At 42.2% G+C, this 25,932-nt stretch overlaps 1 protein-coding gene across 1 annotated transcript; it reads left to right on the top strand.

Annotated features, from left to right (window-relative positions):
* Nucleotides 1–1,965: 1,965 nt before the first annotated feature.
* Nucleotides 1,966–25,932, top strand: MAPK6 (mitogen-activated protein kinase 6). Its single transcript, XM_084640809.1, has 6 exons — nt 1,966–2,120; nt 12,251–13,455; nt 15,094–15,238; nt 20,854–21,018; nt 22,540–22,741; nt 23,577–25,932. The coding sequence occupies exons 2-6, from the start codon at nt 12,901–12,903 to the stop codon at nt 24,673–24,675; spliced, it is 2,166 nt and encodes a 721-aa protein (XP_084496935.1). The 5' UTR covers nt 1,966–2,120; nt 12,251–12,900; the 3' UTR covers nt 24,676–25,932.

Raw genomic sequence — 25,932 nt, 5'->3', positions numbered from 1 at the left:
GGGACATGTAGCAAGAGTAAGTATGATTCAAGTATGTAACCCGGCTCCAAGTAAGTATGATTCAAATAGCCTAAAGTTTTATAACATTTATATATAATGTATAATACATATTAATATGGTGTGCAATATGTATAACATGCCCATTGGCTAACCACTGCCCCAAGCAAAATAGAGTGTACCCACAAACGCAATTTTATGCAGGTAGAGCTTCCTCTACAATAAAAGGGTTTACCAATACTGAAATTCTGCAAGCCCTCCAATTGCCATTACTATACCAAAAAAGTTTTTAATCTAAAACTGGTCTAAATTCAGTTAAAAAAAGGAAAACAGTTTCTCGCAAGCAAGAGAGCACCTTCACGGAGGTGCTAGTATTCTGGACCACTGCCTACCAATTCAATGTGAGCCCTGCAAAGGAGCATAAACTATGACCAGTACTATGCAAGAAGGAAACTAGGAGGGATCACTTTTAAGCCCTGGTACATACAATAGCATAGTTTTTATATAACTAGGCTGGGTAGGGCTATGATTTTTTTTTAAAACTGATAGAGTTTGGCCAGCCCTGCTATATAACTGTGGCTCATGAGCCACATGTGGCTTTTTTACTGTGAAAAAGTCCCTCCTGTACTCCCCCATTCTCCACTTACCAGACTGAGGGCGGGGGGAACTGGGGACCTGTGCCTTGCAGCAAAGTGGTGGGGTAATTGGTGGGGAGGGAGGTTTCTCAGGGCTTCAGCCCTGTGGGGTGCACCTGCCAGGGCTTGTGGCTTCAGCAGGAGTGGGACTGAAGCCCCAAGTACCCTCAGGCACCTCCTGCGGGGCTGAAGCCCCGAGCCCCAGACCCTGACAAGTGTGCCGAGACTCTTGAACTTCTGAAGACTATCATATGTGACTCGGAAGACTGGTAAGTTTGGCCACCCCTGTAGTACAGATACAACCCCTTGTGCAGGGTGGATGCAGTAATATTGCTATAAAGAAGCCTGATACTGGCCAAAGGGCTTTGGCTGTTATAACTGCCTCTACGGTAGGAGGGAAAATGTTTTTCTACTGTAAACAAGGCCAAAGGATGGTGCTGATACCTATCTCCTTGTATTGGTCTTCACCACAATGTGTGATAAGGAGACACTTATTCTTTTCAAGTAATAAACATGAAGAAGTGTGAGGGCTGGAGGGGGAGAGGGTGAAGGTGTGTGTATAGATAATGATTTGGGAGTAGTCAGCCAAACTGGTCCAGTACCTAGAGTTGGGGGAGGAGGTTCAAATACAGCCATTGATAGGCAATTGGAGAAAAGTAAATTGGTCCAGCGAGGTGCTGCTAAGGGTTATTATAGGAAGGAGCCTATTGGGGGCGGGAAGGGGAGATTGTGGCTATGTACAGCACCTCCAACAACTAATTTTCCCGAAAAGACTGTGTGTTTTTATCAGTTGATTTACTTTATTCTTAAAGTCAAAAGTTCAGTAGAAATTTATCTCAGCTGGGTCAAGTGATTTGCTGTTGTTTATTCCAGCACTATCCTTCTGCTTCACTACTGTAGGGGGGCGGGTCCAGCCCCTCTCCTGGCTCCCTGGTGGGCTCCAGCAAGACTGCCTCGCTATTATTATTATCTGTATAGCTAGGGGCCTGTGGCCTCACTTATCTGCACCCAGTGCCTCATAATCCCCACAACCTGCTTCTGCCCCCTTGTTGCTACCCTAATCCATGCCCCACTTCCCAAACATTTGTGCCCCAGCCATTTCATGATAATCCAGGGTAAGACCCCCTCACCCCCATCCGTTCCTACCCCACGGGACACCCCCGTGTCTATGCCCGCGCCCTTCCCTCCTGCAGCCCCTCACTAGGCCTTGCCCCCTCCCTCGCTCCCGCAACGTCCCCCCGCTCCGAATTCGCGCCGGCTCCGCCCCCTCCCCGCGAGGCGGAGCTGCCGCCTGGGCCCCGCCCCTCGCTCCACGAAGGCGGGGCCAGCCGGCGCCCGCCCCTCTCTACCCTTGGAGCCGGGTTACATGGCGGCGGCTGGAGCGGTAGCGAGGCAGCCGGGGACCGGAGCCGGAGCGGAGCCCGCCGTTAGGGCCGGGCGGTCCAGGAGCCTGTGTAGCGCAGCCCCTCAATGAGCCTGGGCAGCCCCGTGAGTGTGGCCGGCCGGCCGGCGGGCGGGCGGGCGAGGCCAGGCCAGGCCGCAGTGCGCGCCGCGCGGGGCCTGGCCGCACAAAGGCGCTTTGTTCCCTCCCCGCTGCCCGGGATCTCCCCCGCTGCCGGGCTCGCGGGCCTGGGCCGGGAGCCTCCGCAGTGCGGCGGGCACATGCCCCTCCCGGGCAGGGCTGCAGCCGGCCCTGGCGTAGGTCAGGCCGCCCGGGCTGCCCCGCGTGCGGAGGGGACGCGGCCGCCCAGCTCCCCTCACCCCTGGCGGGCGCGCCCCGCGCGGGGTTATGCGGCGCCCATGGGGCGGGGAGACGTGGCCCAGTCCCCACCGGGCTGAGGCGGCGTGGCTGCCCGGCTCCGGGCTGCCACCCCCGGGAGGGGGCTTTTCCTCTGCGGCTGAGCGCTGGGGGAAGCCTGGCTCGGCTGCCGCCCGCGGGCTGGGGGGCGACCCCGGCCACAGGGCACCCGCAGCCCGCCCTGGGCTCTTCCTCCAGGCTGCGCCTCGCTCTTCCCTCCATGTGGGCAGCGGGTGAGACAACTGCACCGTTACGGGAAGAGTTGGCGGGCTGTAACCGGGGCTGTCCCCGCTGCGCCGAGCCCCCAGGGCGCTCCGCACCCGCCGCCTGGCCGGAGCCCAGGGTGCGCTGTTAGACAGCGGCCGGGCTCCAGCCCGGAGCTGGCTGCCTTAGAGACGGAGCCCTGTGTTGCTACTGAGTTCGTAGTGCGCTTTGGGGGCCCTTGAGATGGAAGAAGCTGTGTAATGGTAGGGCTTTGTCTCTGCCTGCAAATGAATCGAAGGACATTTGAAGGTAGATACCTCTTTTGTGCTGTGGTGGCTCGCTGGCAGGATCGCTTGTCAAATATCAAGTCAGGTGTAATAGGTGGTGGGTATAAGGTCAGTGCTGAATTGTCTTTTGAACATTACTTTTGGCACCTATCTTAACATGTTTCAGTCTCGGCAGAGAGCCAATAGAATGGGGCAGAAATACTGCTACTGGTAGCTGGAATTGTCTCCCTTTTGGGGACCCACCAGATTGCAATGCTGTGCGTCTATGTATAGTGTCTTCTTTTTAACACAGTCTTATCTTCCGCTCATGGAAACGGAGTGGGTGGGTTGTTCAACAGGTACAAAAATGCAATCCATTAGGGAAATGATAGTTTTCCTTGTTAATGTTCTTTGAAAGGAGCAGTTGAGTAAATAAAAAAATAAACAAATGTGAACTAAAATGTATAGTTTCTTGGTGGCTTATCTTTTCTTTTAAAATTAAAATAGACTACAGAGGCTTTGGCCTGCAGTTGGTAACTTTGAGGGGCCAGACTTGTGTCATAGTGCTTTGTACTACCATTTGGGACATTACATCCTAGAGGTGAAATCCTGGCTCTGGAGAAGTCAATGTAAGTCCATTTGTTTCAGCAGTGGGACTAGGATTTTGCCTACCGTCTTCTGCTTCCAAAGTTAACAGTGCCTTGTACCTTTTGTTAGCTGAGGAAATCCTTCTGGTACCTCTGACCATCACTCATTTAAAAGGAGTCCTCTCCAGTTATTAGGATGATGGCAGGTACAGTCTTGAGATAAGTGTTCATGGATCTTCCCAGGGGACCTTAGATGACCCTGTGAGGGGAAGGATTTCAGAGTAGCAGCTATGTTAGTCTGTATCTGCGAAAAGGAGTACTTGTGGCACCTTAGAGACTAACAAATTTATTTGAGCATAAGCTTTCGTGAGGTACAGCTCACTTCATCCGATGAAGTACTCCTTTTCTTCCTGTGAGGGGAAAGAAGTTTTTTGATTTGTTTATAAGTAGTTAAATTACAGAACAAAAGAACACATTTTGCATGATTGTGAATTTATTAATAAAATGGGCACAGTTGGTCAAACTGGCAAAATACAGTAATGTTTAAAGCAACTGTGAATGGTGAAAATATTTTTTGTTACGTTAATACAGTATTATTTTTGATCAACTTTGTTGTGGTTAAATTAACTGTTGTGAACAACGGTTGTGATCGAGCCAGTGCAAACATTTATGCTAGGTGCTACCACGAGCAAATAATGTATTGTATTTTTATTGTATGAAACAAGTCTTTTAATCTAGCTATAAATTCCAGAAAGTGGTGGTTGATAATTGGAAATATAAATAGACTTTAGGTGGGAGCAGTAATACAATCTGATACTTTTTGAAAAAGGATAGTGGAAACTACAGTTGGAATTTAGATTAGCAGCCAGAAGCCTGACTGAATATATGCTCTTGTGATCAGTCTTTTTATATTTATTCTTGAGACTCTGGTCGAAAATCATATCCTGGTGATGCAATGAATTTACAGCCACCTTGCAAAGTTGCTGTTATCAGAGTTTACCAAATGAAGCTTCTGTGTGTGAAATATTGACTATTGCATGAAATTACAATAATGGAGCCTCTAAATATTGGTGTGTGTTTGTGTAAATAAATAAATAAATAAAATAAAGCATTTTTCTTTTTCATCTGTCCATTAGTTTTGAGAATAAACTAATAGTAACATCTGCAGACTCTCAGCATATAGTTCCCTAAACTGTAGGGAGTAAGTAGGAGGGTTTAGAAAAACAGCAATTCCATTATGACTCACTCTGCCTACTGACTGCAACGTGGCTGATCTAAAAAAAATATAGATGTGCACCGCATCTTTTATAGTTTAAGGGACAGGGCATATCAGGTTGTGTAATAGTTTTCTTTAGCGTCTCTTACTTAGTCTTGTATTTTCCCAATGCGTAACTACTCTAGCTGTAACTAAACGATTACATAATTAAAATTAGCTGTTTTTTTTTTAGTAACTGGGAGCCCTGGGGGGAAAAAGCCCAAATGTCTAGTGTAATACTTTACAGTAGTGTCTTATTGTCTGTAGCATTTATTATATTTAAATGTAAAGATTGATGTAGTGTGCAGTTGGGGAGAAATTGTGATATTTGAAAGGTCTCTTGCAAACTGAATTAAGCTTTGTGATGTTGCTTGTGTTAATGTTTTGCTGGGCTGACAATTTCAAGGAAGATGTCTGGCAGTGACTTATGAAAAGAGCAGTTTTGTTTGGTCAGAACTGACCTTCCTTTAAAACATGGCTGTACAAAGATGGTAATCCCTTCGTTCATTTATTTGAAATTTATTCGGGGGGGGACGACAGGGGGAGGGTGTGGAGTTGTAAGAGTCCTGCTTAGTGTGATCACCTTGAATAGTACCTGGTATCACAAATAGTCTAACTGAAAACTACAGTACTGTGTATCCGATGAAGTGAGCTGTAGCTCACGAAAGCTTATGCTCAAATAAATTGGTTAGTCTCTAAGGTGCCACAAGTACTCTTTTTCTTTTTGCGAATACAGACTGACAGCTGCTACTCTGAGTACTATACTATTCAATATATGTAATGGGGCAAAATCTGGTCCTTAGACTCTTATACAATGTACTCCTTTTATAGGAATCACATCTGTCTTGGATGATTTGATTATTATGAGCAGTTGATTCTTGCAAGCAGAGTATAGGTTAGAATAGGAATAATTTTGTTCCAGTGGTTTTGATCGCTATATGCGATTGATTCTTACATCAGTGATACTTACAAATGGAGTGCACTATCCTACACTATATTTAGCAGGAAGATATCTGTTATACATGCTGCATTCTCTAATATGTATATCTGTTCAGTGTATCTGTGTCACAACTTGAAAAAGAATTAGTAGCGACAGATAGCTACATGAAAAGCAATCTTTTTTATATTTATCCTTTTATATGGAGTCCCAAGACAGGGAATTGGACTGGCTCTTCAAAATGTAGGTCTTGTATTGTATATAAGATCCAGAGTTGACTGTCTTGTGTTTAATAAATGTCATTCTTGGCAAGTTTGAACACTTCAACTTTATGTGTAAAAACATAAAAGGCACAATTGACACTGTAAATTTGTTACAGTTCGGAGAAAAAACAACTTGCGTCATCATGTGAGGTTACTTTGAGGTTGGCATGGGAAAGGCTTAATAAGAAGTTCCAGATAACTTTTTGTCTCTTCATTCTGACAGGAGCATACAATAATGACTTTAAACCCAACTTTAATCTTTTTTCCTCCCCTTCACTTCTTATGGTCCAATAAAACTATTGTGGTCTTAGTAGCAATCATAAACACTGTACTTATTAACTTGTCTGGGAAAACAGTTGTTATGCAGTGTTGCTGCTTAACCAGCCACTAGAGGAGGCAAAAGTATGATGAAAGCTGGATTCCTGAAAGAGAATATCTTGCAACTACCAGCTTTTACCCTGAGCTAATCCAAGAGGTGGTAGCAGTGAGGACATTACAGAATTTGAGCGCAGTGCTGTACTATTCAAAAAGCTATTAAGCTAGCCCTCAATGTATTTACCTTCTAGGTAGAAGATGTGTAGGTACAGAGAAAAGATAATGGGGAATTAATGATTAAGGGCAAATTTTTTAGATTTTTGTTTGCTGAAAACTTTATTATAGTCAGAATTGTGGCTCATCTTCCTCTTACTCATTGGTGTGAGCTTTGTTTAGGTGGTGAATAGAGACCTTGAGTATCTCCACCACATTATTAGAAGCCACCGTATAGTTTTTCACATTGTGGACTAGGGTGAATAAACTGACTTATAACCTATTTTACACTGTTGTTGTAGCCATATTGGTCCCACGATATTAGAGAGGCAAAATGGGTGAGGTAATATCTTTTATTGGACTCGCTGCTGTTGGGGAAACGGACCTGCTTTTGAGTTTACATAATCTCCTCTTCACATCCGGGATAAGGTACCCAGGGTGTCACAGCTCTATACAAGGTTGAACAGATTGTTTAGCATAAGGAGTTAACATGCTGTTAAGAGACCATTCAAGGTGACATGGGCAGTTAACCCTCTTTGTCCTACATCTGCAGTGGTGTTATAACATGGTAGTCCAGTGAGTTAGTTCCTACAAAAGAACTGTATTAAGGCACACTAACTGCAAGACACTTTTCAAATGGTTGAATGCTTGTATATCTACTTATCTGAAGTGCTTCCGTGGCTCCCATTGCTGTTGTATCTGAATGCCTCGCAATCTTTATCTTTTATCAGTTATCCTCCCAGTACTTTATGATGTAGGGAAATACTTCTGTTCCCATTTTACAGATGGGGAACTGAGGCCTAGAAAGTCTAGTGACTTGCCAGTGATCAGAGGAAGTCTGTGTACTAGTGTTTAACTCTCTAGTGTTTTTCCATACTTCCTTTCTAACTAGCCCAACTTATATCTCCTTTTGTTTTCATTTTGACAGAGTTCTAATGAAAATTGGCTTAATATGTCATGCAGAGGAAGGATATTGCATGACCTGATATTAAATAAATAAAAAGCCATTTTTAATGGGATTAGGGATGAGACTTGGGGAGAGAAGGAATGGGGACTGCAACTTCCTTTTCACAAAGTTAATACAGCTGTCTTTGCTGCTTTTTGACTTTCATTAGTGTTGTCACTTCCGTGCAAACCCTGAAATGATGATGGGAAGATAAGCAGATTTTGCTTGCTACCTCTATTTCCTAGCTAAAGGACTGACCAAGTGTCTTCTTTCCTATTCCAGTCCTTTTCAGTGAAACATATTAAAGTATGGACTCTGGACGCAGTATCAAACAGAGTTTGAGAGAGAGTCTATTGCCGGCACATAGAAAAAATCAGAACCGTGAAATGACAATGGTGTTACTTATGGGGAAAAAAGAAGACCCTAAAGAATAGAAATAATAAAATTTTAGAAGTACATATGTAGATGATCTTGAGTTAATGAAAGATTTGAATGAATTAAAGTTTCAAAAATGATCCTTCCATAACAATTTTAGAAATATTTGAAGGAAAGGTAACTCTCAGTGGGTTCAATTGGTTTGCAGGGAGTAATCTGACTGCAATTTTTCTGCTAGATTGTGTAGATGAATTGCCTGTTGACAAAATGATGTTGTCGTTGCAAATGACTGTCTGTGGATGTAGGCCAGTAATAAAATAATTCCTATAAGGTAAATTGAAATTGAATTAACAATCAAGGTGTTAGGAACAGCTTGATGGTAGCTGACTGTACCTTAGGCCAATTAATACTAGAATGTAACATATTTCCTACATGTAAAAGGTGTCCTCTCCATAGGAAAGGTCCTCATATATTTAGGTAATAACTTCAGTTATAAACTAAAAATGGGCTTTGGGGCACAAGAACAAGTGTTCAGAAATTTTACATACGGCAGGTCAAATTTAGTGAGTTGATTATACATATTGCTTGAATGATTTCTCGGTATTCCATTCAATTTATAATGAGCCCCTAAAAAACACTTAATCTGCTTATGGTTAAGGTTGCTCAAATAAGCTTCCTCAGAACTCCCTAAAATAATTTTAAGGCTACACTCAGACACCATACAATATGTCATCAAAAAGTAGCCTACCACCCTCAAAAAATTCAACTGAATCAGTATATAAATACCTTCTTACTAGGGCTGTCAAGCGATTAAAAAAATTAATCACGCAATTTAAAAGATAATAGAATATCATTTATTTAAATATTTTTGGGTGTTTTCTACGTTTTCAAATATATTGATTTCAGTTACCACACAGAATACAAAGTGTATAGTGCTCAGTTTATATTATTTTTGATTACAAATATTTGCACTAAAACAAAACAAAAGAAATAGTATTTTGCAATTCACCTAATACAAATAATGTAGTGCAAAGTTGAACTTGTTGAATTATGTACAAAAAAATAACTGCACTCAAAAACAAAACAATGTAAAACTTTAGAGCCTACAAGTCCACTCAGTCCTACTTTTTGTTCAGCCAATCACTCAAACAAGTTTGGGTACATTAGAAGGAGCTAATGCTGCCCACTTCTTGTTTACAATGTCACCTGAAAGTGACAACAGGTGTTTGCATGGCACTGTTGTTGCTGGCATCACAAGATATTTACGCGCCAGATGCGCTAAAAATTCATATGTCCCTTCATGCTTCAACCACCATTCCAGAGGACATGCGTCCATGCCTATAATGTGTTCTGCTTGATAACGATCCAAAGCAGTGTGGACTGACGCATATTCATTTTCATCATCTGAATCGGATGACCCCAGCAGAAGGTCGATTTTCTTTTTTGGTGAGTCGGGGTGTGTAGTTTCTGCATTGGAGTGTTGCTCTTTTAAGTCTTCTGAAAGCTTGCACCACACCTCATCCCTCTCAGATTTTGGAAGGCACTTCAGATTCTTAAACTTTGGGTCGAGTGCTGTAGCTATCTTTAGAAATCTTACATTGGTACCTTCTTTGCATTTTGTCAAATTTGCAGTGAAAGTGTTCTTAAAATGAACAGCATGTGCTGGGTCATCATCCGAGACTGCCATAACATGAAATATATGGCAGAATGTGGGTAAAACAGAGCAGGAGACATACAATTCTCCCCCAAGAAGTTCAGTCAGAAATTTAATTATCACATTTTTTTAATGAGTGTCGTCATTATGGGGCATATGAATGTTTAGCATATCTGGCACGTAAATACCTTGCAACGCTGGCTACAAAAGTGCTATGCAAATACCTATTCTCACTTTCAGGCGACATTGTAAATAAGAAGCGGGCAGCATTATGTTCCATAAATGTAAACAAACTTGTTTGTCTTAGTGATTGGCTGAACATGAAGTAGGACTGAGTGGACTTGTAGGCTGTAAAGTTTTACATTGTTTTGTGGTTTTTTGAGTGTAGTTATGTAACCAAAAAAAAATCTACATTTGTAAGTTGCACTTCCATGATAAAGAGATTGCACTACAGCACTTGTATGAGGTGAATTGAAAAATACTATTTATCATTTTTTACAGTACAAATATTTGTAATAAAATAATATAAAGTGAGCACTGGACACTTTGTATTTTGTGTCGTAGTTGAAATCAATATATATGAAAATGTAGAAAAACATCCAGAAATATTTAATAAATTTCAGTTGGTATTCTATTGTTTAACAGTGCTATTAATTGCAAATAATTGTTTTGAGTTAATCACAGGAGTTAACTGCGATTAATTGACAGCCCTACTTCTAACACATTCAGTTCAGCAGTTGTAGTGCCTTTAATGCTCAGTACTGGGTTGCCAATGATGCTGTCCACACCGGGCCCATTATGCTTGCCAGGCAAAGGCATAATGGGAGAGTTTAGTTTGGGGGGCTATGCAAGCTCCAGGAGCTCTATAGAAGTCGGGGGGGCTACCATCCCCGGACTGTGGCCTCTTCCTCCCCAAGGCTCCTGGTGCCCACCACTTGCTCCTCTCCTCTCCACTCCCTCCCCCCCTTCACTCGCCCTTAAAGCAGGAAAAAGTGATACGGCCATGGCCCCTGGCTCCCCCGTTCCAGTTCACCATATCTCTATATATGAATATCATGTCAAACAGAAATTTCAACGGCTGTAAGAGATCCGATACATTATGAGATCGCAAGAAACATGAATATCATCCAATGATCACACATTCCAAAAAGGCAAATGATACAAACGAGTAAGGGATACTCCCGAGGGAATTCTGCACAAAATAAATAAATTAAATCTGTGCATGATATTTTAAAATTCTACATCTTTTATTTCTCAATAAATGTGGATGTTCCAGTATGGCAGTGGGGAACACAGGCCACTGGCTGCACTGAGGTGGGAGATCACCCTGCAGCCTGCCCCACGCCAAGGCACAGATTCAGCAGTGAGGCTGCACCTGACCTGACACACCACAAGGGCTAGGCATGTCCCAGAAACACTCTGAGGCCCTGCCCCTCCACCCTAGGTGTGCCAAGATAGTAAGCAAGAGAGACAGTGTCTCACACGCAAGTCCAGCTCTGGCCCCCGATCCAGATGTGGGGCAAGCAAGCTCAGCCCAGCAGGAACCAAGTGCGCAAGGTCTTTGTGGAGGGATCCAGTTATGGGGTGAGAGGGTTCTGTGTGGGGCAGTCTGAGTGTGGATGGCTTGGTGAGGGGTCTGGGTGCGGGGGGGATCTATGCACAGGGGCACGTTGTGGGGTTCTGGGTGCAGGGGGAATGGGAGTCTGCAGGGGGGTCTAGGTGAAGGTGGTTGGAGCTCAGCAGGAGGGGTCTGGGTGTGGAGGGATGGGACTCGGCAGGTAGGGTCTGGGGGGCTCAGTGATGGAGGGGGGAAAGTGGGGCTCAGTGGAGTGGCGGTCCGGGTTTAGGGGAAATGGAGCTTGGTGGGATGAGGATCTGGGGTGCAGCTGGTTGGGGCTTGTCAGGGAGTGGCCTGGGTGCGGGGGTGGGGGTCAGGATGCAGGTGTAAGGGATAGGCAGGGAGTCTGGATGCTGGGGGGGTGGGCCTCAGTGGGATGGAAGTTTGGGTGCTTGGGGCTCAGCGGGGGGGTGGGGGGGGGAGATGGGACTTGAGGCTTGGGAGCCTCAGTCTGAGTATCGTTGCTTTGTAGCCAGATGTGTATTGTGTAAACTTTGTAAAGCATTCCTCATTGAATGCCAAGTTTGAAGTTTCAAATAAGTTATTTATAAAAAGCCGAAGGCTCTCATTCAACTCAAGAATGGCTGAACTGGTTTTCCTTAAACTTTCCTTTAAAAATCACATTAGGCTTAGACCAGTGGTTCTCAAACTTTCTTGCACCGTGACCCACTTTGGACAACAAAAATTACTACACGACCGCAGGATGGGGGACCCACAGTTTGAGAATCCCTGGGCTAGACCATATATATAAAAATTGTATACAAACGTGATTTTTTTCACCATTTTGAATGAGGAGCAGCAGAATATTATAATGAAATTCTTGCTACTGACCTCTCTACAACAGAAAGAAATCTCGGAGAATTGTCAAGATTTATACCATGCTTCCTTCGTTATTCAAATCCAGTAGCTCTCTTTGTCTGCATATCTAATATATTAGTGGCAACAGAGGAAAGTTATTCAGAGGCAGCAGGTTGGTGGTTAATGTCACTTCATCCTCAAAGAGCATAAAAAGTATGCATTATTTCTAGTTCTGTAATTACGGTGGTTTTCTTTTTTGAGGTTACAGGTGATGTGCTCAAATAATGACCTACAACTTGTCTGAAGCAGTCTAAAAGGGTTTTTTTGTATAGAAATGCTGACCTATTTTCTTTCTCTCTCCTTTTTTTTTTTTTTAATTTCCCCTCCAGGTTGTCACGGAATAAAATGGATGGTAGCTTTGATTGTGATTGTGGTGAGCTGGAGCCACCTGATCATTAACAGAAGGCGTCTTTTGTAAATCAAGATCCGCCAGTTTCCTGTTTAACTAGACTGTAAACAAAGGAGGAAGAAAAGGAAGAAAAAACATAGTGCTTACCAGCACCATAGAATGACGCTGCTCAGGACCAGTCCAACACTGAATGTATCTGCACTGTGAGGAGGAGGATGTTAATAGAAGTCTATTACGTGCATATTTATTCACATTTTTGTTAAATGTTACCCAGTTGCATGGTAGAGCTGAGTGCATAGTATGTCATTTCATTTCGTTTGAGTTTCTTGTGAGTATTTTCTTTAATGTCTGCAGAGATTCTGCACCTTTCTTGAACTATGAATGCTGCAATCTTTCTATCTTATGCTCAGTTTGAGTTATAGCGTTTGTCGGCTCTAAATTTAAGGGGACACAACAGGCCTGGTTGGCTAATAATGCAATGAGAGTGTCAAAAAACCATATTGCAGTCAAAGCCAAGTTTTTCTTCTCCCTTTCTGTAAGATCTTTCCTTCAGATACCAGTGAAAGAGTGTCTACGTATTTACAGAAGCTTGGTAGCTTAAGAGGAAAAAGAAACTTGAAGAATTTCAAAATGGCAGAAAAGTTTGAAAGTCTCATGAACATTCATGGTTTTGATCTGGGCTCTCGGTATATGGACTTGAAACCACTGGGCTGTGGTGGAAATGGCTTAGTTTTTTCTGCTGTCGATAATGACTGTGATAAAAGAGTGGCTGTCAAGAAAATTGTCCTCACAGATCCTCAGAGTGTTAAACATGCTCTACGTGAGATTAAAATTATTAGAAGACTTGACCATGATAACATTGTGAAAGTATTTGAAATTCTTGGTCCCAATGGAAGCCAGTTAACGGATGATGTGGGCTCCCTCACGGAACTGAACTGTGTTTACATTGTTCAAGAGTACATGGAGACGGATCTGGCTAACCTGTTAGAGCAGGGCCCTTTACTGGAAGAACATGCCAGGCTTTTCATGTACCAGCTGCTACGTGGGCTCAAGTATATTCACTCTGCAAATGTTCTGCACAGAGATCTCAAACCAGCTAATCTTTTCATTAATACTGAAGACTTGGTGCTGAAGATTGGCGACTTTGGTCTTGCACGGATCATGGATCCTCATTATTCCCATAAGGTTTGTGAAGAGATGGATTCACTTTTTAAAAAGTGATATCCCGATAGCCTATCCGTCTTAGAATGGTCTCTCTTTGTCTAGATACTTTAATAGTATTCATCATTATAATATAAGTGCTTGATGGCAGGGTTGGTGAAAGTGGAAAGTTTCTTAGGCCTATCCTGGATTGGTAACTAACTTTCCCTCACAGTATTTTACAAAGTTGCAGCATTTGCTGTTTGGCTAAGAACACTGGCAGAGTAAGGCTATGTCTACACTGCGTACCTTTCAACAGCGCAGCTGCACCATTGTAAGTTGTGCTGTGTAGCCGCTCTGTGTAGCTGTCTCCCAGAGACTTAATATAGCCACCTCCAACAAGGGGTGGTAGCTTTGTCTCCGGGAGTGCGGCTTCCACTGATGAAGCGCTGTCCACGCTGGCGCTATTGTCCTTAAAACTTTTTTGTCATTGAGGGGGGTGGTTTTTTCACACCTCTGAGTGACAAAAATTTTGATGAAAGTGCTAGTGTAGACATAGCCTAAGTTAAAATGTCATTATCTCCATAGGTAGGCATTAATGGCTGCTAGCGTACCATGAATGTCTTGCCTTCAGCCCCAAAACATTGAGATTTTCACCTCTCATGGCTTTGTGTCTCATCAGGCCTTTTGAAAGTTCTGAGCTTGCTACTTTAGTTAACTCTCTCTCCCATGGCAAGTTACAAGTAAATTAATCTAGGGTTGCAGTGTTTAAAATTTTGGCAAATGCAGTGGATGAGAGTGCTGCTTTTTAAAAAATCCTTATAAATTTAATATTTTGGGGGGCTTGTTCTGCCCTCAGATAATTTGTTTGCTTCCAAGGGGAGATTGCATGCACGTAACCAGGAAGAGAATTTAACTCTGGGTGTTTGTAAAAGCAGTATTTAGATGAACAAATGCACAGTTTAGGATTTAAGAGCAACGCATAGATGTAGAATTACAGGAACTTTAGATTACTTTAAAATATCTCAAAAAGAAAAGGAGTCCTTGTGGCACCTTAGAGACTAACCAATTTATTTGAGCATAAGCTTTCATGAGCTACTCAGATAAATTGGTTAGTCTCTAAGGTGCCACAAGTACTCCTTTTCTTTTTGCGAATACAGACTAACACGGCTGTTACTCTGAAACCTTTAAAATATCTGTGCATCCCCAGTGTACAAATGTGACTACTCACTGGGCTTTAGTAGTAGTAGTGTGATCTTCCTGTTTGTTGTTTCATGTTTCAGAAGGGATTTGTTATCTCTATTAACTTGACATTTGGAAATAAGGAACTTTTAGGAGCTATACCTAATTTGACTAATAAAATAATATCATACTGATTTATGCAAATCAAGTTGCAAGTGATTGATTGATTAAATACAATCACCATTGTACTTAACTGTTTTAAAGATTGCTGTAAAATAGCCCTTTCAAGATCAAACTTGGAGCTCATTGCAAACAGTATTTAAACTTGTTTAGTGTGCTTATAAAATATACAGTATTGGTATGTGTGGTACACTAAATGTAACAGGTAGGATAATATATGTGGTCAAATGGTCTAATATTGTCCTTATCTCTGGAGGCTTGGATTAAAATAATTTTTTGTCTTGAGGAAATTTTACTTGCATTTTCTTTTTTCTTCCTTAGGGCCATCTTTCTGAGGGATTGGTTACTAAATGGTACAGATCACCCCGTCTCTTACTTTCTCCTAACAACTACACTAAAGCCATTGACATGTGGGCTGCAGGTTGCATCTTTGCTGAAATGCTGACTGGGAAAACCCTCTTTGCAGGTTGGTAGCGTACTGATTGTCATTCACCCAGGCACACCGGCTGCTGCTGGGGCTCTCGCCCCCCCACTCCCCAGCAGCAGGAGTTTGGGGAGAGCTCAGGGCTGGGGCGTGGGGAGGTGCTTACCTGGGGGGGGGCTCCCCAGAAAGGTGAGAGGAACGCCCCTCTCTCAGCTCCTCCTAGCTCCACGGGCTGCCTCTGCCGGGAGGCACCACCCCCGCAGCTCCTAGCCGATGGGAGCTGCAGAACTGGGGCGCGGAGCGGAGCGGAGGCAGCACGTGGAGCTCAGGAGCGGGGAAGAGAGCCTGTCCCAGCCTCGCCAACCCTCTTTCTGCCTCCCTTTCCCCCGAGCACCAGTGGTGCCACTGGCCGCCGCCTCCCCTCCCCCCCCGCCCCAGCACACGTGGCGGGCGCGCACGGTCCCCCCTTCACAGCACCTGTGGTGCCCCCTGGTATGGCCCCCCGAAGCTGCCCCCACCCCAAGTTTTAGTCAAGGGTATGTAGTAAAAGTCATGGACAGGTCATGGGCTGTGAATGTTTGTTTACTGTCCATGACTTATACTAATAATACCCGTGACTAAAACGTAACCTTATTTATAGCCCACTTCTGGTGCTCCGTTGGTGCAGAAAGGACATTGTTTAGGGTAGGATATGTCCCTTTATGAGTTTGTGGTTGTCCCAGCAAAATTTGTAACCTCCATTAATGTTTTCAATCACATGGGATGCAAACTTTTACTTTCCCTGAGAACTACACTAACTTCTGCCGGTATAACTAACACATGTACAATGAATGAAATACAGGTCTCACAACAGTAGAAGCAAAATCCATTCAGTTCTTTGAGTTGGGAGTGTGACGACACTGTTTCCATACACTTAAAAAAAAAAAAAAAAAATCGCTGCAAGGAAATTCCTAACTTCAGGCATCAATATAAAAGTTAAGATGAGAGCATTTTGCCCTTTAAAATGCCGTTGATTGGGTACCCTATCTTTGAAAATCACTAGGAACTTGAAGGTACATAGAGATCTGCCTCTCTCCAGAAGTTTGTCCTGGAATTAGTAGATGTATGAAATCTTCCAGTGAGCACTGAGAAGTGTCTTTTAGTACTGAAGAGTACTGAAGTGTCTCTTAGTATCAAAATGTTTAATACTCTAAAAATAGAAATATAATGTGCTGCTAGCTTATTGAGAATGATTGATTGAAAGAAATGTTAGATGGCTCTGATGGAAAGAATGCTAGTCAGTAACAAAAAGTCCTGAAATTTGGTGCTATGGGTGCATTGATTCAGTTCTAATATAGCACAAACATAGAATCTCCTTATATTAAAAATGTAATCTAAAAATACTTTAGTAGCAATGTTACATCACTAGCATTTAGATTACATTTTTAATATACATTGATCCTAGGATTATGCTCTTGCCCTTTCCTATGTCAGAATTATTACATAAATAAAAGCATAAAGCCGTGTATTGTCTTGATGTCTTTCATAATGGTAGCTTAATTTTACATCTTGTTTGTTCAATTTTTCTTGAAAAATGAAAGGACAAACCATCTATATTTGTAGTTTCAATTTCCGCCTTAACCTGGCCTCAAAACACTTACCACCTATGGATTATAAACGGCCTCCACTTCACTTTATCTGTCCACCTTAACTTATTTACATCTTCCCTATGGGCCGCAAACCACTTCTTGCCTCCATCCACATTCTACGTACTGACCATCGCATATGGGCCAAACGACTCTACTTCGCTTCAGAACACCCTACCTCTTCCCCACTCCTCTTGGCTAGATGACAGTGTCTTGCATTTTGGCTTTTGTATCATGCTTTCCTCCTCCAGGATCTCACTATGGACTGGCAAGCTCAATCTACTCTACCCTTCATAGAGGGGTTTTCCAGCTGCTCACTTCTGTTTTGCCCTCTAGACATGGGTTGGAGATCATGCCCTCCCATTACAGACAGATTCACTATTACATTCTCTGCTACGCCCATAGACTGAGACTTGTTCTTTATCTTGGCCGGATTTGATTTTAAATATCAAGATTGAGTATTAATCCAGACGTTTATTTTATTATGTGAAAAGAGTGGGCTAAAAAATGTACTTGCAAAGCAGCCAAGCTTTAATCTCTCTCTCTTAAATGCTACAGTACAGCTTAATTTTGTGTGTTAAAGGCATGGTAGCTGCAGCAATGTATCTTACAGGGAAAGTGAGTTAGGCTGGGCTGTTGACAAGGATATGTGTGGATAGTTGTATAAGGAGACTTGCTTCGTGAGGATGCTTTGAAGCTCATATTTAATAGGAGTTTGACAGAAGTACTTGCAGAGCTCTTTCACGTTTGCTAGGTATAACAAAAAAATATAGGATGCACTTATGTTGGTGATGTACAGAGTTCGGTGCATTAAGGAGAGCTTAATGCTGTTGTCTGTTTGTGCTCTGCTAAAAGGTGGTTTCCTAGAAAAGCCAATGACTTCTAATGGCAAAATGTCACTGTAGCTGGAAAGAGTGTGTGCTGTATAGTATTGCAAAGTACATCTTATGAAATTGCTTGTGCTGTGAGGGCTTATGCAGTTTTTCTCTCTCTAATACAGAAATGTCCAAACTAAAACCACTACAAGACGAACTTCCAAAAGTGCTTAGTACCCACAATTGGGGCCACATTTTTGAGAGCTAATTGTTCTCAACGGAAAATTGTTGGCAGCTGAGCACTTTTGACAGTTTGGTCACTTCATTTAGGTGTCTGAAGGGGAAGCAGCTGAGCTTGAAAATCTGGCCCTAATTGCTTGGTAAAGACTTTTCTTTCTAACTCTATGCAGTTTTGTCAGCAGGTGTAGGATTCTTGTATCTAATGCATCCTGTGGCCACAGGCTATACAAATGCATATTTGAGTGTCTCTTGTTTTGCCACCAAGTAGGATACTTGTACATCCTTTCTTCATGTGTGGTGTCAGTTTAAAAAAAATTGAGTAAATCACAGAAGGTAGAGTTGTAAGCCTGTATATCTGGAAACATTAATTATCCATCATCCAGACTTTTAAGTTGTGATTCAGCCCTCATAGGGAAAATCCCAAGTTCAGCATGTCTGTTTACATGCGATATCAGGTAAAGAAGCAACTAGAAAAAACTCCTACTAAATCCTTGCTCGGGAAGCTAATTTAGTATCATCTTAGCTTCCTGAATAAGAGAGAGGTAAACTTTTAATGTCTTTAGATAGGTGGGAGGAGGGGAAAAGAGAGGTATTTAACATGTTAATATCAAGACATATATTAATTGACTTTTCTGATTGGAACACTGTTCTTTTGAGGTTTATAATGTTCGTTGCCTGTCTGTGCTTTCAAGTTATCCTCAGAATCCTGCTTATTGGAATGCAACTTCAATGAAAGAGGAAATAGTAGACCTCAGAATACTTGGGGCTTGGGGAAAAAAGTTGATTATAACTATAAAGGAATTTTTAGAAGGCATTTTAAGAGTAGTATAAAATACAGAAGTAATATATTTTTAATAGCAGTTACACATTCACATTTCCAAGCAAATATTTAAACAATAAGTAGTTCATCTTGAATGAGAAAAGAGAAGATATTTTAAATTTTCTTAAGCAGATTCTTAAATAGACTGAGAGAGAGAAACTAAAGCAGCTGCTACTCGTCAGCCCAGGCAAGTGAAGTACAGCCTAACCGAAGAATTCAGAAACTAATTTCCAAAAGCTACGTTTTTTGTATATATACAAATTTAAGGACAGTTAAGCATGTATATATTTAAATAAGCTAACGCAACTCCACAAGAAGTGCTTGTGATTTGATTTAAATAAATCTGTCACTTCAGTCTCCCCCTCCCCCCAATCTCCATAGTGAAATGCAATGCCAGAAACCGTAAATATGGGTGGGGCTCAAATTTTGGTTTAGGTAACTGTGCTTCAGGAAGCTGCCTTGTTACCATGGGAACTTACCATGCCCAAGAGTCATTTTGTGAAGATGTTGCTGTGGTAACCACAGCTCGGTGAGGCTGCAGCAGTTACGACCAGTTCTAACAGTGGGGCTGCAATGGGCTCCCTCCCAGCACTGACAGTGGGACTAGCTCCCTGCATGGTCAAGGGACCCTCGACATCATGGCACAACATGCAGGGTGGCTGCTGCAGTCATCCCACTTCAGTGCAGCAAGACCCCTAGCCAAGATTGCAAGGAGGAGGACAAGTCTGCAACCACAGGGCAGGCCACCCCACTGTTGAACAGTTCCTGGTTGGGGTCAGCTCCCGTTGCCACACTCCTGGTTGACGAGTGAGGCCATCACAGCAAAGCTGCAGGGAGCACCCTGCACTGCTGCAGAGCCAGTGACACCCAATTCCTGAAGGGGCAAGGTGCAGGGAAAGCTGCGGCCCTTTCATGGGAGAACAGAGGTCCCCGACTGGGATTATTAGGATGAGTCCCTTGCAGCAGGGGAGGCCACCCTGCTGCTGATTGGTTCCTGTTGGGGTTCTCCTCCTCCTTGCAGTCCTGGTCAGCAGTCTTGTGCCTAAAGGGATCAGGTGTCAACGGCACTGCATCAGTGCAGGGTGTCCTCTGCAGATCTGCTCGCTCGCTCATCAGCTGGGAGTGTGTGGGGGCTGTCCTGCATAGGAGCCATTCAGCAATGGGGCAGCCTCCCTTACAGCATGGGTCTTGCAGTCCTGGGTGGGAGTGTCTGATCTGTCCTGCTAGGACCTGCTTGCCCACTCCCATGACAACAGAAGGCTCCCTGCACAGCCAGGGTGTTGCTGACACCTGACCCAAACTATGAAGGTGCAAGGGGCAGGAGGGAAGCTACAGTCAGTCCTGGCAGGGCAGAGCAGAGCAGAGATCCTGGCCAGGACCGTGAGGAGGATGAGTCCCTGGGCCTGGCCGCAGGGAGGCCACCCCACCACTGAATGGTTCCTGCTAGGGGCTTATTGTCATCGTCCTCACAGTCATGGCCAGCTGATCAATGGAAAAACTCCCTTCTAATTTAGTAAGTGTTTTGTGTTTAATGCATCTCTTTATGCCTGCTGTCCCATATTTATAGTCTTGGTTTTTGAATAGTCTTCTTAAAGGAAGTGTTGCATGGTTGCCTTTTTAATATGCATAAGTACACTTCATTAAGTATTTTAAATGTTAATACTGCACTTCAAAAATAAAATACAATATTCGTACAAATTTTACGTGGAACACTTTTTTTTAATCAACTGATATTGATATGTTGTAATAGTATTCCTGACATTACTGCAAGATTTCAGATCCGAATTGTACTGCAAAGGGATCAATTGATGGGTCTGTGAATTACGTTAAAGTAAATAAAAGTGAGATGAATTGTCACTGTTCTAGAGGAGCATGGAACCTAAAGTGCTCCAGATATTGAATGAACTATTGAGTAAGCAAAATGGAACAGCTGGAGGGGGCAGGATATTAGCCAAAAGACAAGTGGTGAGACCTATTCTTGGAGTTCGATGTACAGAAATTTAAGACCCTGTAAGGCATAATATGCTAACATCTAGCCATACTACACTAATTCCTTCTAAGTGTACTAAACTACTTTTGAGCTCATGTGTTTGTCAGAAATTAAAGAAAGTTGTTTGGAACATAACTGACTTTTTGTCTTGTCTGCTTAACATTTAGGTGCACATGAACTTGAACAGATGCAGCTGATTTTAGAGTCAATTCCTGTTGTGCATGAGGAGGACCGTCAGGAGCTTCTCAGTGTAATCCCAGTTTACATTAGAAATGATATGACTGAGCCGCACAAACCTTTAACACAGCTGCTTCCAGGCATCAGTCCTGAAGGTAAGTGATTCTGAAAAAAATCTAATTTTAGTCCCTGTAAATTAAAAATTTTAAAAATCATAGCAGACAACTTTACAGTGAATGTTTTTGGCACCAACTTGGTTATGTACTAAGCATGTTTTCGTGGATGGCAGGATTGATACTATATATGATGTCACATGTTTGACTCTTGGTCATTCTCCAGAATAGGAACTTTATGGAGGCAGTTGTTTCCAGTCCTTGTGAGAAATGGAGAATCTTGTATCACTTAGTCAGTCCTAGAGAAATGTTACATGGCTTTCTTTGCAGGGAGCCGAAGAAAGGGGGCATCTCTGTGACAATTCAAATAATGCAGAGGTGGGGAGAGGGTTATTGAGATGTTAGTCTTCTAAAGGCATGTGAATGATGTAATTGGTTCAGGAGTATACAGTAATTGTTCTGAAAACATTTGAGGCACTATTTTGTCAAAATTGAAAAGTTTTGGTTCAAGTATTCCTGCTTGAACAAAACATTTTGAATCTTTTTTTGACCATTCCTGAGTAGGTCAGTGGCACTTGCTAACTTGGTTTAGACCATGCTAACTCGACTAACTTACAACTAATAAGAAATTCTCTTTTTAAAATCACCATTTACTGCTGTATTCTGCCTTTCCAGATGTATAGTTAGTCAATGTTCCCTCTAATTTTTTACATCTATGTGCGGAATGAATTTTATGTGCACCAATATGGAGGTGATGTGTGGTGGGGGTGGGACCAAGGGGTTTGGCGTGTGGGAGGGGTCTCAGGGCTGGGGCAGAGGGTTGGAGTGGGGGGGGGGGGTGAGGGCTCTCGGTGGGGGTGTGGGCTCTGGGTGGGTCTGGGGATGAGGGGTTTGGGGTACAGGAGATGGCTCAGGCCTGGGACACAGGGTTGGGGTGCTGGGGATGTGAGCTCTGTGGTGGGGCTCGGGGGGGGGGGTGAGGGCTCTCGGTGGGGGTGTGGGCTCTGGGTGGGTCTGGGGATGAGGGGTTTGGGGTACAGGAGATGGCTCAGGCCTGGGACACAGGGTTGGGGTGCTGGGGATGTGAGCTCTGTGGTGGGGCTCGGGATGATGAGGTTGGGGTGCAGGCTGCCCTGGGGCTGCGGTGGGGAGAGAGGACAGACTTCCCCCGCCCTCTCTTGCAGCAGCAGGCCGAGGGAGAGGCGTCTCTCCCCAGCTGTGGCAGCTCCGGGGCGGGGGCCAGGCGAGAGATGCCTCTCCCTGGCCACAGCAGCTCTGGACCTGTACTGGAGCTGGGGGAGAGGTGCCTCTCCCTGCCTGTGCAGCCCTTGAGGGGATTTAGGTTACAGTATGGATTTTTGTCCAGATTGATTTTATCACCTGGTTGCTTTTGTCTTAAAATCATTCTGTACCTTTAAGTCTCAATGTTTTCAGCAGTCTTTGACATAGACCTACACATGTAAAATAAAGCACTGGGTTTATAATCCCCAAGTGTAATTGTTTCAGGAATAAAGATTTTCAGCTTCTAATTACTGATCACTGTTGTGGTTTTACTCTCTACAGCACTGGACTTCCTGGAGCAAATTTTGACATTTAGTCCCATGGATCGATTGACAGCAGAAGAAGCTTTGTCCCATCCTTATATGAGCATTTACTCCTTTCCAACGGATGAGCCCATTTCAAGTCATCCTTTTCACATTGAAGATGAGGTTGATGATATTCTGCTCATGGATGAAAGTCACAGCCATATTTATAATTGGGAAAGGTAAATTTATTCCAAATGATGTTTAGATATTAATGAATTGTCTTGTGCTTCTGAATCATGACATCTTCCTTAAATCTAAAGTAAGAGGCTATATTTGAGATGCTATGAACATATCACTTAAAGAGCAGTAGAACTCTGCAGAAAGCAGGGATAAGTATTCCCATGGTGAGAAGTTTTTTCCTCCTCCTTCCCACTTCACCTTCCCAGGAACCCCAATTGCATTTTAATTGATTTTTCTAAATTAACTTGAGGATAAGAATTTTCCCACAGCTTGTCTCTGTAATTAGTCTTTATGCGCTTTATAATTGTCCGCTGCAATACAAAGCACAACAAAGACTGACTTGGATATGGTGATGTATGTCTATTTTTCAGTCTGCTAGGCTTTTAAGATTAATTTTTTTTTAACTTTCTTCAATAAGACAAATTGGTCAGGAATGCAGATTTTCCATATTCTGCATTCAGTAAATACACTAGTAAAGGCATAGAATTGCAATCGTCATATTTAAAAATATCTTTACTTAAAATAGCATTTCTGATAGAAGAATATTTTGGGGGTGGGGGGGGATTCTTAATTTGGGTTAAATCTCATATTTTAGTGATTTATATTCTGGTATTTAAAATGATTAAAGACATGCATGTATAAATTACCATATTCAGGATGCATTTAAAAATCTAAAATACAGATACAGCCCAGTTCAGTTAAGAAAATAACTTGCATATGTTGAATTGTAAATGGTCTAGCGGTATTCCTAGCCCTTGCTCATTTTGTCTGGGATAATTTGTAATCAAGAAGGTTTATTTTCATTCACTAACTCTAGGAAATTAATGATTACAGATACCATGAAAGTCAGTTTTCAGATCATGACTGGCCTATTCATAATAACTTTGAAGCTGATGAAGTTCAGCGTGATCCAAGGGCTCTTTCTGATGTCACTGATGAGGAAGAAGTGCAAGTAGATCCTCGCAAATATTTGGATGGAGATCGTGAAAAGTATCTGGAGGATCCTGCTTTTGACACGCACTTCTCTACTGAGCCTTGCTGGCAATATCCTGATCACCATGAAAACAAGTACTGTGATCTGGAATGTAGCCACACTTGTAATTACAAAATGAGGTCATCTTCATACCTAGATAACTTAGTTTGGCGAGATAGTGAAGTTAACCATTACTATGAGCCCAAGCTTATTATAGATCTTTCTAACTGGAAGGAGCAGAGTAAAGAGAAGTCTGATAAGAAAGGCAAGTCAAAATGTGAAAGGAATGGATTGGTGAAAGCTCAGATAGCTCTTGAGGAAGCATCACAGCAGCTTGTTGAAAAAGAAAGGGAGAAGAATCAAGGGTTTGACTTTGATTCATTTATAGCAGGAACCATTCAACTTAGTTTACAACATGAGTCTACTGATGTTGATAAATTAAATGACTTGAATAGCTCAGTGTCCCAACTGGAATTGAAAGCCTTAATATCAAAGTCAGTAAGCAGAGAGAAACAGGAAAAAGGAATGGCCAACTTGGCACAGTTGGAAGCTCTGTACCAAACTTCTTGGGATAGCCAGTTTGTAAGTGGAGGGGAGGAGTGCTTCCTCATAGACCAGTTTTGTTGTGAAGTCAGGAAGGATGAACAAATTGAGAAAGAAAATACTTACACCAGTTATTTGGACAAGTTCTTTAGTAAGAAAGAAGATACAGAAATGCTAGAAACTGAGCCAGTAGAAGATGGAAAGCTTGGGGAGAAGGAAAGAGAAGAGAGCTTTCTTAGTAACAGTGGGGAGTTTCTCTTTAACAAGCAGTTAGAGGCTATAGGTATCCCTCAGTTTCACAGTCCTGTTGGTTCACCACTTAAATCAATTCAGGCCACATTAACACCTTCTGCTATGAAATCATCTCCCCAAATTCCCCATAAGACATACAGCAGCATTCTGAAACATCTAAACTAAAACACTCAGCAGACATTTTTTTGTATTCTTCATGAGATGTTTGTCTTTTTTTTTTATTACTAGTGTAAGTAATTTTTTTACTTGAATCAGATGGTGTAATTTTGGTATGGATTTCATTAGCGTTCTGTTTACCATCATTTTTACAATCCCAGAATTACTTTCTATACATGAGTTAGTTTTTTGTTTTTAAACTGGCATGTCGTTTGCACACAAAATTAAAGAATAGAGCAGAATAATGCAAAATGTAGGAGGAAACAAAAAAATGCACTAAACCAAGTAAAAACATTCTGTCAGTAAAACAGTTGTCCATGTTTTGCAGAAAAAAGAATCTTGCCTTGAAATTTACACAGTGAGACTGTACATAATTGCATGAAAATATCTATTTTTTCCCTGAAACATTTTTTCATTCGTGTATTAGTTTTTCATACTGTATACATTTCTTAGACACATGATACCAGCAGCAACTGAAAATGAATGCAGAATTTGGTACGCATGTGTTATCTACCTCAAGGTAACAGCAGTATGTGGCAAAACATTAACCACCCATAGTGCTTCTCATATGCACTTCTCTTTAGCCAGCATTATTATAGTAGCTATTTTTCCTGAAAAATCATTCAATATTTATAAATGTTCTGGTATGCATTCTTTATAGTGAAGTGTTAATATGTGGCACTTTTATTTATTTTAACAAATAAATATGTTTTCTGTAATTACAGAACGTCAACTTAATTTTTGAAGTTACTTGGCAGATAAGGTTTTTGTTTAGCACTATGGTTTATTGCCTACATAGCTGAATATATAATAACATTGGCTTATTCTGAGGCTGTCCAATACATTTTTTTTTTAAAGTTTTCATTTCACGTAAAGCCCTCACTGTGTATAGGAATTTGTAATGTGGGGGTGCTTGATCTCTCTACAAAAATTAGGAATTGCTTTATCATAAAATGCTCCTAGAAGTCTTAATTGTGTTCATTTTAAAAAAAATTTTGTAATGTTAGTTGTCTGCATGGAAATAATTAAGGTACATTATTATTGTAGGTTAAAAGTTATATATGGTGAGACATTTTGCTTTTACTGTATGTTTTTACTGAATAATTCCCACCCCCAAAACAAGCATGAATAAAATTAGGTTAAATGTAGCATGTAGCATCTCGGTCTTCTGGAAATTTGTTTTACCTTCTTTTTTGTTTTGTTTTTGTTTTTTTGGGATACTGTATTATTGGCTCCCCTCTTTAAAGAAAGACAAATAAAACATGG

Source organism: Lepidochelys olivacea (genome assembly GCF_965140295.1).
Source record: "Lepidochelys olivacea isolate rLepOli2 genome assembly, chromosome: 10".
Lineage (NCBI taxonomy): Eukaryota > Metazoa > Chordata > Testudines > Cheloniidae > Lepidochelys > Lepidochelys olivacea.
The sequence above is the reverse complement of the archived record's forward strand: the minus strand, read 5'-3'. Positions and strand labels throughout refer to the sequence as shown.

Excerpts from the sequence above, each read along its gene's own strand:
- MAPK6 (XM_084640809.1), top strand. The coding sequence starts at position 12,901 with ATGGCAGAAAAGTTTGAAAGTCTCATGAACATTCATGGTTTTGATCTG. Across the intron at positions 13,456-15,093 it reads ATCCTCATTATTCCCATAAG|GGCCATCTTTCTGAGGGATT; the intron begins GTTTGTGAAGAG and ends TTTCTTCCTTAG. Across the intron at positions 21,019-22,539 it reads TCCAGGCATCAGTCCTGAAG|CACTGGACTTCCTGGAGCAA; the intron begins GTAAGTGATTCT and ends TACTCTCTACAG.